This window comes from Artemia sp. Qi Xiang Cuo, chromosome 19 (assembly GCF_049724085.1).
Source record: "Artemia sp. Qi Xiang Cuo chromosome 19, ASM4972408v1, whole genome shotgun sequence".
Classification (NCBI taxonomy): domain Eukaryota; kingdom Metazoa; phylum Arthropoda; class Branchiopoda; order Anostraca; family Artemiidae; genus Artemia; species Artemia sp. Qi Xiang Cuo.
In genome coordinates this window covers 42572743-42593764 of record NC_142812.1, presented here as the reverse complement: position 1 = coordinate 42593764, position 21022 = coordinate 42572743, and the positions used below count along the sequence as shown (strand labels likewise).

General features: G+C 36.9%; 2 protein-coding genes across 2 annotated transcripts in view; one reads left to right on the top strand and one right to left on the bottom strand.

The window, feature by feature from the left end:
• The window catches only part of LOC148940868 (uncharacterized), a 105506-nt gene that overhangs the window by 67165 nt on the left and 17319 nt on the right, over positions 1 to 21022 (bottom strand). Inside the window, exon 4 of the transcript XR_016143410.1 lies at positions 7715 to 8737. The gene's annotated coding sequence lies outside the window, so the exon portion shown is untranslated. The remainder of the gene's footprint in view (positions 1 to 7714; positions 8738 to 21022) is intronic.
• LOC148940869 (uncharacterized) lies at positions 4669 to 5802 on the top strand. The gene has a single exon (XM_089105095.1). The coding sequence runs from the start codon at positions 4669 to 4671 to the stop codon at positions 5800 to 5802; it is 1134 nt and encodes a 377-aa protein (XP_088961221.1).

Below are 21022 nucleotides of genomic sequence, written 5' to 3'. Positions count from 1 at the left end.
TTTTGAGATGATCGTTCTGTTCGACGTAGTTGAAAGATCTGGAAATTATGGTTTTGAGGATGACAACCCTTTCCCCATAGCCCTCATGACAAGGGTCGTAAGTTCTGCCCTTGGGGCATATAACGTTTTTAGAAAGTTTTGTCGCAGAAACTTCAAAAAGGGCCCATTCGATTGGAAATTGAGAGGACTAGTGCCTTTTTCTATTGGTCGAAAGTGATCAGAGGCCAAATGTCTCCCTCCACGGATATCATTTCCCCAAACACTTCCAATCAAAATTTTGATATAGCCATTTTGTTAAGCCTATCAGAAAGGTCTGGAAATTATGTCTTTGAGGATAACAAATCCCCCCAGCCCTCAGGGCAAGGGTTGAAAGTTGTGCCCTGGGGACATATAGTGTTTTTATAGAAAGTGTGGTCATATAAACCTCAAAGGGAGCTCATTGGATTGGTAATCAGACGGTCTAGAGCTCTTTTTAGAGTCAAAGTGATCAGATGGCAGCTATCCTCTCATCCCTACACACACACGTCATATTGTCCCAAAATGCATCTAATAGAAATTTCGAGATAGCCATTCCATTCAAAATAGTCTAAATACCATATAACAAGACTTTTGGGGTTGAAACAAACCCCAGAGTTTTGGGACAAGGGTTGTAAGTTATGCCCAGGGGGTATTAAAGGTTTTTATGGAAGGAATGGTTGTTTAACTTCAGAAGAGGCTCAGTCTTTCCTCCTGAAAAAGACACTATGTCAATACACAACAGAAAATAATCAAAAAAACTTTTTGCACAAAATTAGTTTTTCAAGAAAAAGTAAAGAACTCCATTAAACCAAAAATGAACAAAATAGAATAAAATAATCTACCAAGCATACAACTACCACAAATCAGTATCAATAAATAAATGAAATCCAAAACAAACAGAAATTAAAATAAGTCAAACTCAAAACGAGCAGAAATTAATCTGAGTAGGGTTCTAAACCCTATGCTTTCTAAAAGCCAGAATACAATTTGTACTTTACTGAAAAATAATTCTTTTAAATATTTTCACTTATAACTTTAAGAAAACAGATTTTAAGGATTTACAGATTTAACAGATTTTTAATTAAGATTTTAAGGAATAAATATCAGCATGTGTATATTAAACTGACAATGCACATTTTTTTCAGAAAATTCTTTTGAATTTTTTTCAGTAAAGTACAAATTATATTCTGGCACCAACATCACCCTCAAAATTATTAGAAAAATAGCAGTAGCCTTTGTAGTAATACGCACATAGTCACTCCCTTTCGTTCATATACCCTGAAAGTGTCAATTTAATATCATTCCTGGGATATTGATCATATGCCTTTTTGGCAACCTGCACGAATATAGTGTATTTCAATTTGGTTCAACATTCTCTGAAACTTTCGACTTAATGCCCTTGGCTTAAGAAGTAGAACTACTTATGGCACTAGTAGCATGCACGTACTGCCTTTTTGCTGATAAAATATTACCCTTAAGACTCCCTGAAAGTCTTAACTAATATTCTAAGCCATTTCTGCTACATTGCTTCAGACAACCTGCTCACAGTAAGTTTTGACACAGTTCAACATCTCTCAACAGTCCCTAAACGTATTATCTGAATACCCTTAGCCTTAATAATAGCAGTCGTTGTAAGAGCAGCAGTACCAGTAGAATTTTGACATGTACTAGTACTAGTATAATTTTGACATGAATATTTTTATAAATATATTACACACTGACATACACAAACGGTTTTCCCTCAGTATGAGTTCTTCGGTAACGAGATAAACAAGAGCTTGTTGCAAAACTTTTCTTACATATATCAAATTCAAAACGTTTTTCTCCATTGTGAGTTCTTTGATGATGAGAAAGGTTAAATTTTCGGCTAAACATTTTTTCAAACATGTCACACTCCACTCACAAGGCTTTTCTCCAGTATGAGTTCTTTGATGATAAAACTTATTGAAATTTGAAGTTAAACGGTTCTTATATATTAATTTAAAAACTTTTCCAAGAAAACAAGTTTTTCAAAGAAAAGTAAAGGGCTCCATAAAACCATAAATGAGCAGAAATAAAGTCAAATAATCTTTCAAGCGTAAAACTACCAAAAATCACCATCAATAAATGAATGAAACCCAAAACGAACAGAAATTACAATAAATGACCGAGTCAAACTCAAAACAAACAAAAATTAACAAGTAGGATTTACAACCCACATCCCTTCTCAAGACCAGAGAATTTGCACTGAAAACAAAACAAATGACCTTAGATTGACAGTTTTATATACATACAGACACTTATTCCTAATAATTTTAATAATTTTTCATTTTTAAAGTAAAAAAAAAAAATGAAAACATTTGAAATAGAAACAAAGAGAGAAAACTCAATGAAGAAAACATACAAAACAAGACTTTGGTCACTAGAAAAAAAAAAAAAAAAAAAACGACGCGGATATTTCCTCTGTATAAAAACGAGGCGTCTTCAGCGTAAAAGAAATTAAAAAAAAACTAAAAACACATAAAAAAAACCCAACACCAATACTAAACTTCAATTGTCACAACATACCACTTGGGTTACTGTTACTAATAGTTACTCTGATGAAAGCACCAATGCAACTGGATAAAAATTAAATAAGATTGAAATTAAGTTAATTATTCTATTGTGAAATAATCCTGTTGTTTGCTATTACTGACGCAACTCTCCTTGGTCTTGTATTTAATTTCATCCTTAGCTCATTTTTTAAAATCTTAATGCGCTCGTTAACAACTGAGTCATTTTTCAGAAGAAGGTTATAAATTTGATCAATATTTAAATTTACTGTATCCCTGTTCTTTGAAGCATTTGCAAACACATATTTTTTAAATTCAATAGTCTCCCTCGACCATTGAGTAAAACCTCTGTATCAGAAATGGACCTAGCATCGTCAAATTTTACATGATGATCAGTGTTAAAGAAAATGTGCTCAACCAAAGCTTAAACCAAAGTTTCAGGTGTGAAGAATATTGATATGCTATGCTTGACGCCCTGCTTATTAAGTGCACTGTCTGTGCTTGTAATTTCTTGTCACTATGAGGTTTGATATGGGTTCAACATGGGCTCCGAATTTATTAAGGTAAGTTTGAACCCTGTTTGTCTCAGCATCGGTTAGAGTCCATGTGCTGAAAATGTCTCTTCCTTTATCACCAACCCATATCAATAAATACGAGCACTGGACAGCCTGGGATTTGCCTTCCAGTGGTCCAGAGAAAATTAATTCACAGTGTTGTCTGAACCTTTTCTAGGCCGATTTAAGGTTTGCTGATGGCCAGTTCATAGACGGGTGTGGTGTACTATCCATGATTACGGTTTTACACCATGCAATATCTCTGGTTCAGATTAATGGTTTAATGGAAACCCAAGCAAGCACGTTTGACTGGCTTATTTGAAATCGAATTTTTATTGAAAGTCGGTTTCCCCTTATTAACGTGGCTGCCTTGCACCATTCTTCATAATATCATAATATCTATCATAATAGATGACATTTCTGGAACTGAAGCAAATACAGAAGTTCATGACGCCAAGTTGAGGCTGGTATTACAACGAGCCAGAGAAAAGGGAGTAAGGTTCAAGCAAGATAAATGTATTTTTAATGCTGTAGGCATTCCATACTTTGGGCACTTGCTGACCACTGAAGGGATCAAAGCAGATCCAGAGAAAAAAAATGCAATTGTGAACATGCCAGCACCAGAATCACACGAACAGCTACAGGTGCTCCTTGGCATGTACAACTATTTAGCAAGATACATCCCAAATCTCTTAACTTTAAACCACCCTCTGCGTGAACTGTCTAAATCCAAGACTTACAACTGGACAACCCAGCAAGAGAATGCAAGGAAGCAAATCCAAGCCACAATCTGCAAGAGCCTCTCCTACTTTGACCATAAGAGCAGAAATGTGGAAGTCATAGTAGATGCCTCTCAACATGGGTTAGGAGCCCAACTAGTCGTCGACAGCGAAACAATTGCCTTTGGATCCTGCTCCCTCAGCAGAGCAGAAAAACGGTATTCACAGATTGAGAAAGAAATGCTAGCCGTAACATACGCTTGCAAACACTTTCGCCAATATATATACGGTAGGACAGCCACCATAACCACCAACAACAAGCCTCTTGAGTCCATACTTAAGAAGCCAATATCCAAGGCTCCACCGCGACTTCAAAGAATGATGATTAAAGTTCAGAACTACGACATACAAGTCAGATATCGCCCTGGCTTTGAGATTCCGGTTGCAGATGCCCTTTCCAGATTACACTTGCCTGAAACAGATCCAGAAACACAGCATGACCCTGAATTTGCAGTACTGAGTTTTCTCAAATCTGGCCCGATTCGCGACAACAAGATCAAACAAGGATAGACCCAAACCTACAAGTGTTGGTCAAGACCATCACTGAGGGATGGCCCGATCATCGCCATGAATGCAACACTGCAATACTCAAGTTTTGGAATCACAGAGATGAACTAACATACATGGACGGTGTGATTCTGAAGGATGACAGAATCATAATCCCAGAAACACTTCAGAATGACATTTTAAACCAACTACACGCTTCCCATCTAGGAATGGTCAAAACCAAAGAACGAGCCAGGATGGTAGTGTTCTAGCCAAACATTACAAAAAAATATTGAGAACATGATTGGCAGCTGCAATACTTGTGGTACTATGGCACAAAACCAAGCCAAAGAGAGTATGATAACATCCGAAATCCCCACCCATCCATACGAACATGTCGGAATTGATATTTTCGAATTCATGGGATCTCAGTATTTAGTCACTGCTGACTATTACAGCAGGTTCATTGAAGTCGATAAGTTAACAAATAGCATATCACAGCAAGTGATCACCAAACTGAAGGCCCACTTTGCCAGACATGGAATTCTGAAAATACTGACGTCAGACAACGGGACTCAGTTTTCGTCAAAGGAATTCAGAGAATTCGTAGACAAATGGAGCATTGACCACAAAACGTCAAGCCCAAACTATCCACAGTCAAATGGATTTAGCGAAAAAGCGGTACAGACGGCAAAACAGATCATGTCCAAAGCCGTAGAACACCAGTCGGATCCATACTTGGCCATGCTGGAGTACCGTAAAACGCCAGTCGTTGGGCTAGCCTCACCAGCAGAGTTACTGATGAGCCGACAACTCAGATCCATCTTACCAGTTCTTCCCAAACACTTAGATTCCAAGGTCATTCCACCTTCATCTTTCCAACAAGCCAGAGAAAGACAACAGAAACTACAAAGTGAATCATATAATAGACACTCAAAGGACCTAAAACCACTGCTCAAGGATCAGACTGTCTGGGTAAAGCTCGACCCCAATGCTAGGTGGCAGAAAGCACTGATACTGGAAAAGTATGAATATGCGCCACGATCCTACATTCTTCAAACAGAGAATGGAAAGATCTACAGACGAAACAGGCAACAGATCAGAGAGAGAAACCAAGGTATGCCCACCGAGCCGCATTTTGGAGCAACATCCCCGGAACCCAGCATGCATGGAGACCAACCCCACGCATCTCCTCAAGCCCAAATAGGAATCGAACATCCACATAACGCCCCGTCGAGTCCCACAGAGTTCCCAACACCACCTCGTGCTGCAACAACACCCGCCGAAAGATTTAATACCCCAATAGCAGATGCTGCCATGGCAGAGTCTCCTCCACGATCCCCTCTGCACCTTACTCCACGACCAAGACAGCCGCTACGCGACACCACGCGTTCCGGCCGAACCACAAAGCCCCCCACCAGGCTCAACCTTTGAAGTTATCAAAAGAAGGAGGATGAAGAATATTGACATGCTATGCTTGACGCCCTGCTTATTAAGCGCACTGCCTGTGCTTGTAATTTCTTGCTTGCTTATATATGATTAGTGCCGTGCTTACAATTGCTTCAGTGTTTATATATGCTTTTTGTTGTAGGTGCTTGCTTAGGTTTCCATTAAACCATTAATCTGAACTAAAGATATTGCAAGGTGGCTTGCTTAATTTTAGAGCTTTTTCTATTGAATTACAATGTTCAACAAATTGTTGGTGAGTTCTGCCAATGTAAAACTTCCCAGAAGAACAAGGAATATTATAAATCCCACTTACTCGATTGTCCTGAGTCATATCCTTTCCAGAATTAAGGAAACTACTTAAAGGTATTATTGACTGAAAACATGTATCAATGTTATATTTCTGTACAATACGTTTAATTCCCCCCCCCCAAAAAAAAACCCACCACATATAGTAAAGAGATAAAACTTTTAGACAAATTGAGTTCTGAAGACTGTGAAACTGCAGTTACTTTAATATTATATTTAATACGTCTATTTTCTATTAAATCGTTTATAAATTGAATTGGGTAGCTATTACAAAATAAAATGTCCCTTGAATACAATAGTTCCAACTCCTGATTTTCCTGAGAACACATTCTAAAGGTCCTATCCACTATAGAAATTACAACCCCTCTTTTCACCGAAACAGGGTTACTTGAATGACAATTTAAATATCTATTGCTGTTTGTCGATATTTTCCGTAAACATTTAATAAGTTTTGACAAAAACATAAAATTTAAAGTTGAGTTTGAAGAAGATAATAAGTTACCCTTCCTTGATATTTTATTAATCAAATGAGATTTCCATAGGCTCTTCTCAATTCACAGAAAACCTACAAACAGCGATAGATATTAAAATTTTTATTCATGTCACCCTGTTTCGGTGAAAAGAGGGGTTGCAATCTCTCTAGTGGATAGGGCCATTAAAATTTGTTCTCAGGAATTTCTGGATTCGGAATAATTGTATTTAAGGGACATGAAAATAAAGACTTTAGTAACAAAATTATGGAAACTAAAACGGAGAATTATGGAAATCAGAACCCCCCAGACCGCATTATATTAATTGGTTTCTAACCTAACGAAAATCCAAAACTAAGAAACCGGTTCTGTCAGACCAAGAATTTGAGTTTGGTGGATATAAGAGATAAGTACCCTTTCGACTATTAAATAGGGCACTTAAACTTCTTCTGATTACCAGTCCCATGAGCCCCCTGCATAGTTTATACAACCACCCTTTTTATAAAAACCCTATATTCCCCATGGACATAACTTAAAACCCTTGCACTGAGGGATGTGAGGGGGGAGGAGGTTGTCATCCTCAAATACATAATTTCCAGACTTTTTAACTACACTGAACAAAATGGTTATGTCAAAATTTTGATTGGATGTGTTTGGGAAAATGATTAGCGTGGGGGAGGGCCTGGTTGCCCTCCAATCACTTTCGAATATGAAGGGGAACTAGTCCTCTCAGTTTCAAATCTGAAGAGCCCCTTTTGAAGTTTCTAAGACAACTCCTTTTATACAAAGTGCCCTGGTCTTAAAAAAAAAAAAAAAAAAAAAAAATACATTGTGCCCACATCACTCTTTACTTAGAATACACTATTGCGCTGAATATGATTACATTCGAAAGGTTTTCTTCACTATGAGTTCTTTGATAAGATAAATTGGAACTTGAAGTGAAACATTTATCATACAGATGACATTTGAAAGACTTTCTCCGGTATGAGTTCTTTGACAATTAAATAAGTGGGTTTTTTGGCGGAAAATTTTCTCACATATTTCCCATTTGAAAGGTTTTTCTCTGTTATGAGTTCTTTGGTGTTCAGACAAATAAGAAATAGAACTAAAACTTTTCTCACGTGCATCACATTTGAAAGGCGAGTCCAGTGTCAGTTCTTTGATGATCAGATTCGTTATGTTTTAGGCGGAATATTTTTTCGCACTACATCCACTATGAGTTCTTTGATGATAATATAAACTGGAGCTTGAAGTGAAACGTTTCTCACATATATGACATTTGAAAGGTTTTTCTCCTGTATGAGTTCTCTGATGATTGGATAGGGATGTTTTATGGCCGAAATTTTTCTCACATATATCACATTCGAAAGGTCTTTCTCCACTGTGAGTTCTTTGATGTTTAGATAAACTGGAACTTAAAGTGAAATGTTTCTCACATACATCGCATTTGAAAGGTTTTTCTTTAGTATGAGTTCTATGATGATTAGATAGGGTGGTTTTCTGGCGGAAATTTTTCTCACATATATCACATTTGAAAGGTTTTTCTCCCGTATGAGTTCTTTGATGATTAGATAGGTGGGTTTTTTGTCGGAATTTTTTTTCACATATATCACATTTGAAAGGTTTTCCTCCAGTATGAGTTCCTTGATGATGAGACAAACTTAAACTTGAAGTAAAACTTTTCTCACATATATTACATTGGAAAGATTTTTCTCCCGTATGAGTTCTATGATGATTAGATAGTTGGGTGGTTTGGCAAATTTTTTTTTCACATATATCACATTTGAAAAGTTTTTCTCCGTTATGAGTTATATGGTGTTGAGATAAACTTGAACTTGAAGTAAACGTAACACAGTCAAAAATGTTTCCTCCAATGGGAGTTCTTTGATGATCACACAGGTGAGACCTCAGTAGCAAGGCTTTCTCAGATGCATCATTTTCGAAAGGTGTTCCTCCAGTACAACAAATCTCCTGTTTTACCATATCATTTTCAGCAAATACATAAATGTTACTTGGCAGTTCATTCTCCTGACAATCCACAATCATTTCTTGTTTTAGACATACGCTTATCAGATCAGGCATGCAATTTGTTCCACATCTTTGTGTGCTGACATCATTTTCACAAGATCTTATAATAGGTACATCTAAAAAATAACTATAATTCAGTCAAAATGAATCACTTTGCCTTATATTTTTTAGTCCTTTTTTATTTGCAAACAATTCAGCTTTTAAGATTTTGAACTTCACTGTTCCTCTAAATTTGATTTTTATGATTCTACCTGTGGTGATTAATTTATAACAGCTAAATTGTTTATGCTATCTCTTCGATAGTTAAAGTATATTTTTAGCAACTGATGATATTTTAAATTCTTAAACCCGAAGTTGTATATTAATTTCTCTAAACATGGAATTGTGTAAACAACATTCCTATGGTATTTTATCCATGTATGCATAATTCTCCACTTCTAGTAGTTACTAATTTTAAAAAAAATCCACAAAAGAACTATTTGAAAGAAAACTAAAGAGCTACATTATCTGAACAAATAAACTTTCAAATGGGGATAACTAAACTAAATAAATAAATGGATTTATCCCCATTTGAAAGTTTATTTGTTCGTCTTAGAACGGCAGTGTGGTCTAAGAAAACAACACCTAATTTAAAGGTGTTATGTCGAAAATATATTATCTGAATCATCTAAATCTTCTGCTTCTGCGACTACACTATCGTTAATGTTACAGGTATTAATAAAACTTTCCGGGAATGGTGAGGCCAGAGTTGAACTGAATAAGAGGTGGGTATAGCAACATCTTAGCAACACCTTAGGATATTAGACTTAAACTTTCTGGGCTACCAATATTACTAATAGTTTTAACAGCATCCAGTTTGTCAAGCTTTGTCATTCACACGGGATATCTTAGGACCGGAATAGAGTATAAAGTAGAAACTTGACACGAGTTACAACAAATCAAAGGTAGGCAGAAGAAAAGCTAACAATTTTTCCAGCGTTAAATTGCCATAAATCACCATCGATAGATGTATGAAACCCAAAACAAACAAAAATAACAATAATTAGCCCAGCCGAACTAAAAAACGAGCAGAAGCTATGACGATGCCTTCTAAAGCCCAGAAAATAGTTTGCACTTTAATTAAAACAAAATACATTTTAGATATTTTCTCTTTTTTAAGTTTTAAAAATTCAAAATTCTTACAACTTTCATGGATGCATATCAGTATATACATTAAACTCTCAGTCCATATTTTTTGGCTTTTTTCAGTAATCTTGGCTATGATGACTTTTTTTCGATATTAGGGGAGAAACATAAAAAAAGCTCAAAACCAAGGATTGTTCTCAGTAAAGTGTAAAGCATGTTCCTGTCATTAGAACGCACGGAGGGTGTCAGTCCTACTCCCCTTACTTTCTGCTCGTTTTGAGCTTGACTCGGTTATTTATTGTAATATCTGATAGTTTTGGGTCTCATTTGTTTATTTACTCTCATTGGTAGTTTTACGCTTGAAAAATTATTTGACCTTTTCCTGCTCATTTTCGGTTTAGTGTAGCTCGTTACTCCTCCTTGAAAGCTTCTTTGTGGACTTTTTTTTATATAAGTTAGTTGACACAAAAGGTCAAGCATGCCCGCTTTTCCCGATAACAAATACTATACGTTAACAACGGGCGAATTTAAACACAAAAGAGTGGAATGCTTTTTTTTGTCACAAGAAAGATCACGGTTGTTTTTCTTCAGGGGTATCGACCTAGACTTAGATATCCTAGAAAATTGGGAGAAGGCCCATTTGATCCGAAACAGAAAGTCCTAGTGCCCATTTTAAGTGAACAAAAAGAATGGAGGGAAACTACCCCCCCCCCCTCCCACACACGTGTTTTCCCCCAAAGACATCCAATCAAAATTTAAAGATAGCCACTCGGTTCAGCATAGTTGAAAAAGTTCACTAACTATACCTTTGGGGATCACCTGAACCCCCATAGATACTGGAAGAAGGGTTGTAAGTTATAGAAATTTTTTAATTGTTCACATATAGCATTTGTGATTGGGATACATTCGGAAATTTTAGAGAGGGTGTTTTCTACAGAAGGAGATTTTCTTTGGGTAGGTAAGTACTCCGGAGGAACTTTCAGCGAGGAATTTTACACAGAGAGGGGGAGATTATATTGCAAGATTTGGAAAACGGTCAGACATTTAATAATAAAAAGTGAGTTTTTCAACTGAAAGTAAGGAGTAACATTAAAACTTAGAAAAAAACCACATCATTCTGCATATAAAGGGAGCTACCTCCTCCTCAGCCCTTGCTCTTTATGCAGAAGTTTGTCTTTTTATCACAATTCTTTTAGAGAATCTGATGTAAAACCCGTCTGATAAGTTTACACACTACACTCTAATCAACGACCCGTTCACATCAAAGACTAATCAAACACGCGGCTGATCAAGGTCCGTTGAATTTGAACGAGAAGAATTTTCAAAGAAATTTTAAACTTTAGTGTAAAGAGCGAGTGTTGAGGAGAAGGCAGCACCTGTCATAAACGAAATATCTTCTGTTCATTTCATGTTTTAATGCTGCTCCTTACTTTCAGATGAAAAAAAAATTTGTTCATTTGATGTCGTACTTTAAGAAATGCACACGCCTATATCATAAAAACTATACAATAAGTCTCATATAACATTTAAAAATTACGATAATTCTTAAACCAACAAATTTCATACCTGTGTTTCAAATACAAGAGATGCATGCGCCCAAGAAGGCTTTTAGGAAAAAAGAATAACTTTTTTATATGATTCGAGCATAATATACTTTGCCGAGACCTCCACTCATCCGCCCTGAGAGCAAAGATGGAAGAACAATAAAAGTCCATAAAACAAAACCACTAAAATAAAAAAAAAAATAAAATGATTAAAATAAATAGACCCTTTTCATGTAAGGGTGAAAGGATTACTTAAAAAAAAATCCCTCATTGAATTGAAATTCAGTAAATTAAATCTGAGTTCATTTTATTTAATACTTTTTAAAAAGCCAATCGCTTACCAGGTCTAGTATCACCTAAAATTTTATTAGGTTGCAAGATATTTTGATTTAAAAGAAAAAATCTAAATTAATAAATTCATTATAAATGGGGCTCAAATAAGCTTCTCTGGTATCTCTTTATTTGGGCGAATTTTTGGTGTATTATTTACTAATTTTGACTGCCTCTCAGAAAACTAAGGATAATCAGTTGGCCATCTCAAAATTCTGATCAGATATCTTTGAGGGAAAGCGTTGCGGGGGGGGGGGGGAAGCAGCTGGTTGCTCTCCAATCACTTTTGAATCTTAAAAAGGACACTAAAACTTCCAATTTCCAATTATTATGACAACTCCTTCCATGCAAAGTGCTATTGACTTCGCTATTTACTTAGGCAGTCTGCAGCCTATGAAACACAATTTTTAACATAGAATAATTACAATTCTTTCTAAAAATTTCGTATATTTTTCTTACACATGATATTTCTAAGAGCAAATGACAGGTTTCTGATAAATCTTTTTTTTATTTAAAATCTTAAAAAGCAGTGTTTGTTTTATATTTTCCAAATATCTGCGTTCAAAAGGATAGGTGATCTTACGTGAATCCCACCCTTTTTTACCAACACAAATATGTTAACTTATTTTTGTGAACAATCAAGGCATTTCCAGCGATCAAAAAGCTAATAGTATAAACTACACTAGTTTTCAGACAAACAGCAAATCATCAAACTGTTTTTTGGTAATGAAGTGTAAGTAAGGAGCGACTCGGCTCAACAGTAACGGAAACACTGAAAAGCGAATTTTTATAAAAATTCATGTATTAAAAGAATCGATGTTTTCTATTGATTTGAAATATTTCAAGTTAAGAAGGTTTAATGTTACCCATCAAAAGTTACAAACCTAAAAAATTGTGCCCGATTTTCAAAAAAGGGGGGAAGATCCTAAAAAAATCAAGCGATCCTTCCCCATGGTTAATTGATTCGAGCCAGTGATACTAGAAAATCGGGAGAAAGCAAATATCCATTTATTTACTTGGCTGTCCGTTATCAGTTTGAGCGTTGCCAGGGCATTTGACATTGTGACAGGTGTGACCAGGCATTTTACAAGTAATACAAAACATGTTCCAAACACTTGGATCATCCCTGGTGGAAGTCTTCTGTGGAACCAGAGCAAGAGCATATTTCTGCATTCTTACCACCAGCAGCTATATGTCCTTTTTGATGGCATCTGAAAGTAGACCCTGGCGCCGCGCCGGCGGATCGACCAAACGCCGCCGACAAGAGGCCCGGTCGACCGCCACCGACGTGTCGCAACGCCGCCGACATACCACAGGCGCGCCGCCGCCGGCAGAGGTGGCGGCGTTCGGTCGACTTCAAATTAATTTTGCGGCAATTCTTTATTGTGTCAACCACAAAGTTGGAGCTTTTCTTTCTCGTGTGGTGTAGTATTTCGATTTTCCTGATTAGAAATCAAGCAGAGCTTGCACTATCCTCGAATTTTCAGGTATATCCCCGAAAATCTATGCTTCACCCCGAAAAAAAATTTGGTTCCCCAAATCCCCGAAAATCACGCAATCACGATGCCACCCCTAGTGATTTATCACCAGTGACTTTCCCTGCCAAATATTACTTTGTATACCATAATTCTTCACTGATCTCTTGTTCATTAATTTTCGTCTCTTTTGTTACTTTGCATAAAAACCAGACCGATGTAATATGCTATTGCAAATATTGCAATATACACAGTTCTTCATATGTTGACCAAAAAAAGTATCGTCTTTATGAAATGAGCTTAAATCATTTCGAATGCGAGTTCCCAATCGCTATTTCTTACATCCTTCTTAGTCAAGAATTTTATTTTCAAATTGAATAGAATTATAGAACGCATTCACTACTATACAGCTTCAGCCTTTTGTTGGATTTTGAAATTGACCGCCGACGGATTGTTTCTACAGCTGAATTGTAAGTTTGCAGATTTTTTTTTTTTTGCTGTTTTTAGATAAGTTTTTCTTAATGTTTAATACTCAATTATTGAACACCTGATATAAAATACAATTTTCTTTCTGGAAAATTTTTACCCCCCCCCCCCAAAAAAAAACAACCTTCGGTTGAGACAAAATACCTCATTTTTTTTTATTGAAAGCAGGGATGCCAAAAAGATAATTATTTTTTTCATTTAAAGTGGCGACAGAAGAAAATGATATCAAATTCCCTGGGAAACCATTGAAATATTTTGATAGACCCAGGGCCCCCACAGTAGGACTTGTTCATTGTCTTGGCTATTTTGTGATTTTTCGTGTGCTACTGGCCTAATTTGGCTTTTGTGTGTGCTCCCTTTTAATTAGATTATTTGGATTTTATTGAATGCCATGGTGAATCTATCACTCAGTTTTTCAATAATTTGAGGTATATCTTAATAATTTTGACATTTTTGTTGTTGTCTTTGTACCCCTTTACTCATACCCTCAATTTTTTTTTTCAAGGAACACTAAGCTGTTTAACCTTATTTTGCGTGTTTGTTTGACATGGTGACAAGGTCACCATATAGTGACATTGTTAATTATTCAGTAAATTATTTTTCTAATGAAAGCTGAGACGGTATCCTATCAAGGTGGTATCCAGAGGGGGGGGTAGGGAGGTATTATATTTCAATGATAATAGCTCGAAATTTTATTTATTGAAAGCAGGGATCGCAAAAAGTTCATTTTTTTTAATTTAAAGCAGAGACGGCATCCTATCAAGGTGGTATCCAGAGGGGGGGGGGGGGTATTTAGCTATCATATTTAAATGATAATACCTCGATTTTTTTTTAAGCAGGGGTGCCAATAATTTAATTATTTTTTTTTTATTTAAAGCAGAGACGGTATCCTATCAAGATGGTGTCCAGAAGGGGGGCCTAGGGAGTTATTACATTTAAGTGATAGTACCTTGATTTTTTTTTATTGAAAGCAGGGATACCAAAAAGTTGAAAAGTTGACAAAATTAACAACATTTTCGTGAGTTATACTTGATACAGCACTTGAATGGTTTTATCGTCCAAAGGGAAAGGGACATATGCGTCCAATCCGGTTTTTTTCTATTGATGAAACGGGTTTACTTTGAAAACATTCATTCATATGTACCAGGCAGATTCACACTAAAACGAATTGGTGTGACGAAAGCGATATCGACATCCCCACCTAACGTTGCGCTCGAGTGACAATGGCGCCCTTGGTCCAGTGCCCAATTAACAGTAAAAGGTCAGGTCATAATAACAGCTGTCAATTTGGGAGGTTCAAGGAGGAGTCTTTGACAGTCTTATGACCTCAGGGTACTAGATGTTGCAACGTTCTTACGTATCTACAGTGGTTTAGAAAATTCGATCACCCCACAAATGATTACCAAAAATAAGCACAAATGTAACATTTGGAATATTATAAAACTTTTTTCAAAGCTTTGAAGAAAAGCAAAAAAGTCTAAATACCCCTAACTACGCTTGAAAGCTATTTTAAAAAGAAACTCTTTGGAGATTTCCATGGAAATAACCATAGCAGAAGCTTTGAGCCTGGGTGGGGATCAAAGAGGAGTCTAAGTATTTAGACCACAGGTGATTTATTGTTGAGACTTTCTTAAATTTGGTAATTCTTGGGAGCATTTGGAAATCAAAGCTTAAACTCAATAACTGATACTAAGTGTCCTAACATTTTGCCTTGATTATAAATGACGAACTAGGATGAACATTTCAACATCTTCCTGGAGCTACTCAGTCGGTATATTGTTTCATTTAATTACACTTAAAACAGATAAGCTTTTCATTTTCTACATAAGAAATTTTCTACATAAGCTGGCAATTCATTTTTCTTCATAGCGAATAAACTATTAAATGCTTTTCGTGTCATTGTAATTGAAGTGTTCTCATGTGAAGTGTTCATCATGTATTTTTCAATTTAATAAATTTACTCCTTTTAGATACAGTTTATAATTTGACTGATATCAGGTATTTATGAGTTTATAGTTTGGAATGAATCCCCAAAAGAAAAAAATAATAATATCCAAAAGAGCAGCCAAAAGCAATAAAAAAGCAGCAGTTCAGCCTTAGCCTACATGACATATATTCTATAAAGAAGACAAAAAAAACTTTAAAATGCATTTTTTTTAAATTGTAATTAAAAACCAGTTTTTAATACAAGAAGTATGCTTAGGAATCCAAAAGAGCAAAAAAAAAAACAAACAATATCGAAGTCGCCCATATCAAATGTTTTAAAGGTAACAAAAAAGATATAGGCAAAGGACACTATGAAACAAATAAGCTTCTAAGTTCAAAGTTATATTCAAAATTTTTACCCGTATAGCAAACAAATTTTGTGATAAGGTATTTGAAGTTTTATATGCAGTAATGCTCGATGAAAAAAAAACTGCTAATTTCGATAATTATTTATGTTAAGAATACATAGCTAATAGATACTTCAACTACTCGTATTATGCAAGGGTTCTGAAACGCCACAGCCATTTCGTTTCTACCAGATTTCTACTTCTCTTGATGAATAACGAAGAAGACCAGTTTCCAGCCAGCGACTTGTGAATTTTTGAAATCATGAATAGGCTCGAATCTGTTGTAAATTGAAGCTGTGATTTGAGAAAGACTGATGAAAACATTAATAATTGCGGTCAACATTGATCGCGCCGGCGGCGTGCCGCCGACATCTTACCGGCGGCCGGCGTGCTGTTTTTTGCCCCGCCACCGCCGGTCTTCTCTCATCGGCGCGGCGCCGGGGTCTATCTGAAACACTGCCTGGATGATGGGATGATCAATATGGTGCATCTGCAATGTTCTGAGGAAAAGTTTGGGGATCAAGATAAAACCATGAGGATGGATTGGGAGAGATAGACTCTAAGTTCTTACTTGGGCAGGGGGAGTGTAAAAGCGTCTAATTTAGATATTTATTTTTTAAGTTAGTTTGTTTAATTTTGTATAGACATTTATCAATAATCTCTCTTTTTCTAATTTTGGACTAAGAATTATAGAGCTTGAATCTCAACCATAATATTTGAACTAGCTGTTATTATCTTTGTTTTTTTTTTTGTTTTTTTTTTTTTGATTTTTTGCTAACCAAAGCTATAAAACTCAAAAAACTTTCGTTGTTTGCTTATCTAAGCTGCAGACAACATTTAATTTTGGATGTTTTACTTTTCTAGAACAAACAATGTCCAGGGTCATCAATGTTCAGTACCCAAGGGGGATCAATTGGGAAGGAGACTTCCTGACTCTAAAAAATTTTGAAGTATAGCCTAACTTTTTTGGCATTTTTATTGAAATTCTTGCAATTTTGGCAATTTCACTGAAAAATGTAAAGAACAATGTGTCCCATTAAACTTTTAAAAATCATCCCCCTCCCCCCTCCACATGCTTGTGAATTGGCCAAATTATCAGTGCTTTTTGCAGAAGGAAGCAGTAAGGATTAGCAAAGGGTCAGGATAAATCCCATGTTTGATTGTAGGTGATTTTAATTGTGATTTAAATGCAGTTAGTCTTTGGTTTCTATCTGTGCTTCTTTACTATATGGAATATTTGGTGACGATTTTAAAGTTCAACAGAAATCCCCTAGGTTTACTTACATTCATAGACGAATCTACCTCAGCAAATGCAAGCGCCAATCTTGCTAATGAAGCACAGGGAAGTGTAAGTGTAACTTCCAGTAGCGTAGGGACGATGACTGACCCTCACGTGACAATCATGCCCCTAGTCCCTCCACTTCTTGGTAACAGAATAGTAGTCGCTGATGGTACAAATGATCCAAGTCTCAATTTACTAAATGATAAGAAACCAAAACAGTAAGTTATAAACGCACTGCCGAACATCGAGGTTGGGTTTGAACAAACCGCAGTTCCACCTTTCCCCATCCCACCTACGCAACGTAAAGACAAAACTGAATATTTTTACTACAAAAAAGGGCACTGTAAACGTGGAATAAATTGCATTTTTGTCCACCCGAAAAACTGTCAGGAAATCTGCCCCAATCATTTGACATCCGGTGGCTGTCCACATGGGTCTGATACATGTTGTTATCTCCACCCTGAAAAATGCAAGAGAAATGCCGCAGGAAAATGCAGATTAGGAGACAAATGCCAATACTTTCATCCAACTACCTCTCAAAATACGACCAATCACCAACATGAACAAATACCCAAACTTGGCCACTGGAGGCCCTGGGAAGACAATATACCGATTTCGAAACCTAGCAATGAAGAAGTACGAGCTGACAGTAAATGCCGACACTTTATGATAGGAAAGGGTAGGTTCGGCGACAACTGTAAATTCAGTCCCAAAGTAAGTTATCCAATAGAAGCCATTCACCATACCAAACTCAACAATCTAAAAAACGAGAAGCGCCACTATCCCAGAGGCAGGAGGATTTTCGTCAACATAAAGTTCAAACGGAAAAATTATACACCTCAGAAAATTACCCAAGACATGCTAACACCAGAAGTAACTTTTCCGCTGACAAAACAGTGAATCGCACTTTCATTGACTACCACCGCCTGATACCCCCACCGTCAAATCTACAAACAGTACCTAGGATAGGACCAGAAACAGCTGGTAAAGTGTCCAACGCGGCGAACTAAGACCCTTGATCTATATTTTTCTAACTGCAGCGAATATTACAAAGAACCAGTCAAACAACATCCACTGGGGCGAAGTGACCATTTGATTGTATGGCTGGAACCAAATAACTACAAGCCCGCAAATGAAAAAGAAGTCATATACACTTACGGAACAAAAGACTTACGGAAACAGAAGCAAAACGCTTACGGAACTTAGTAGTGAAAAGATGTCGTGACGCCCGCAAAGCCCACGGGACAAAATCAGTGGAGAAGTTTATGAAAAGCGATTCCAAGCGTTTTCACAGCAATTTGCAAAAACTTTTGGGTCGAAAAAAATAATCTTGATATCTTGGACAAGTGGGACCAACAAACTTGACGCCAACCAAATAAACTCCTTTTTTGCAAGCATCTGTAGCAAACAACCCCCTCACAAGGAACTCCTACCTAAAGAAGAAGAAATATCTAAGATCCCAGTCATTGCGGCAGAAAACGTTGAAAAAAAAAATCTAGCCAAACTTGATCCCCGTAAGGCAGCCTGTCAGAAAGAGGTACCCCCAGCTGCACTGGTCCTTTGCGCCTAGGAACTCTGTGTACCCATTGCAGCAATTTATAACCAGTGCTTAGTTGAGAGTATCCCCCAACTGCTTCAAAAAAGCACATATAGTGCCAATCCCAAAGGTGGCTAACGCGACTGAAGTTAAAGACCTCCGCCCAATATCAAAGACCTCTATATTTTCTAAAATCTTCGAGCGATTCATCTTTAACTGGCTATTCGAGGATATAAAGGAGTCCATAGATCCCAGACAGTTCGGCTTCCAGCCCGAATTCAGCACTATACACTATCTAGTCACCCTATTGGATGAAATGCTTCGTCACCTAGATTGCCCAGAATCCTTCGTGAACCTCTTGATTGCCGATACGGTGAAGACATTTGATTATCTGGACCACCCACTCATTGTCAGCAAAGCCAACATCATGGGATTGAGACAATTCATTGTAAGGCTACTTGCTAGCTTCCTGAGTGACAGATTTCAGTGTGTTCAACTCTCCCTTGATATCTTTTCCGAGTTCCTCAGGATTACCTGCGGTGCCCCACAGGGTACTATCCTTTTGATGAACTGACAATGGAGGCTCAGGAGGCTAGGATGGAAATCAGCAAGGAAAAAAGTGTGGCCATGAGATCGAACTTCCTCAAGAAACACATAGGCAACATTGAAACAGAAGTTGAGCTCAAATCAGTGGACTCTGCCGAAATTCTTAGAATTATTATTGACAAAAACCTGAAGTGGGATTCCCAAGTTAACAAGATTGCAAGCAAAGTAGCAGGACTAATAAGATCGTTCGCCAACCTGAAACGCTTTGGTTTTACCACCCTGACGCTTACAAACATCCTGAAAACATACATCTTACCCGCCCTGGAATACGGTTGTCAATTCTGGCATCTGGGCTTAACAAAAGAACGGGACGAGCAAATATAGATGATGCAGAAACGGGCTTGCTGCATCATCCTCGGCCAAGCCTACAGTTCATACGAGTCTCCAGAGGCTAGGTCTCAAAATCATTTTCCAACACAGACACAAAGCATTCATGAGGTTTGGCCACCAATGCCTTCTTTCATAAAGGCATAGAAGCATCTTACCGGATTTCTTAGAGCCAAGAATTGACGGTCCTGCGACAAGGAGCAAAGCTGCTGTTAAAGATGTCCTGAAACAACCAGCACCGAATTCAAGTCAGCGCTACTTATCTTCATTTGAACCATATTTTGTCGAATCATTTAATAATTGTACATAGTTAATTGTTTCTAGTGCTTTAATTTGATGTTGTAATGTTGACAATGCCACATATATTTTTATAATATTACGGCACAGTAAATAAATTGATTGATTGATTGATTCTTTCTCTTGCAAATCTAACCTTGACCACGTTGTGTCATAGAATCCTGATATGTTTTGTGTTGAGGTATTTTCTAAATATCATGTTTCAGACCACCTTCCAATTGCTTCTAGTTTTAAATTTGACGCTTCTCAGGTTCAAATTAAATAATTAAAAAACAAGTTTTTTTAACTGAAAGTAAGGAGCGACATTAAAACTTAAAACGAACAGAAATTATTCCGTATATGAAAGGGTCTAAACCCTCCTCAACGCCCCGCTCTTAACTCTAAAGTTTGACTCTTTCTCATGACTCTGCTTTATAAAACAATGAAAAAAAACTTTAGCGTAAAGAGTGGGGCGTTGAGCAGGGGACAGCCCGTTTCATATACGGAATAATTTTTGTTCAACTTAGAAATTCTGAATTGTAATGTTCTGTCCCATTACTGTCGCTACTATGCTCTGTAAACTATTTGAGTTTCTTTTTATTCATGAGCTACAATTAAATGTTACATTCCCCCATATCATTTCAGTTTTCAGGCTAACCTTAGCTGTTTCCATGCTCTTTCAGCAGTTTTGCTGCCCTTGCTGATGCTGAATCATTGGGAGAAAGTTTGATCCTTGCTAGACATGACATTAAATGTGCGTTTGATTCCTTAATTCATTTATCCATGCTTCTTCAAATGGCAAAGCAAGGCATTTACCTATCAATTGTCCGTGTTCTCAGGGATTTAAATAGGAACCTTAGAGTGAGTTTAAAGCTCCCATACCATTTACCCCTCCAGTCGGCTCTTTATCAGTCCCAATACCATTGCCATAATTCTCGTGTGAGGCCAAACTCATCAAATCCCTTGAATTTGCCTGTGATTTGTCAGTACCCCATCCCTGTTTAAAAAAAGGAACTAGACTGGGAACTATCACTTCCCCAGCCCTGTTCAATAATGGTGTCCTGAATACTCGGGCAAAAT

Bases quoted from the DNA above. Each gene is read 5' to 3' on its own strand.
- LOC148940869 (XM_089105095.1), top strand. From the start codon at position 4,669: ATGATTGGCAGCTGCAATACTTGTGGTACTATGGCACAAAACCAAGCC.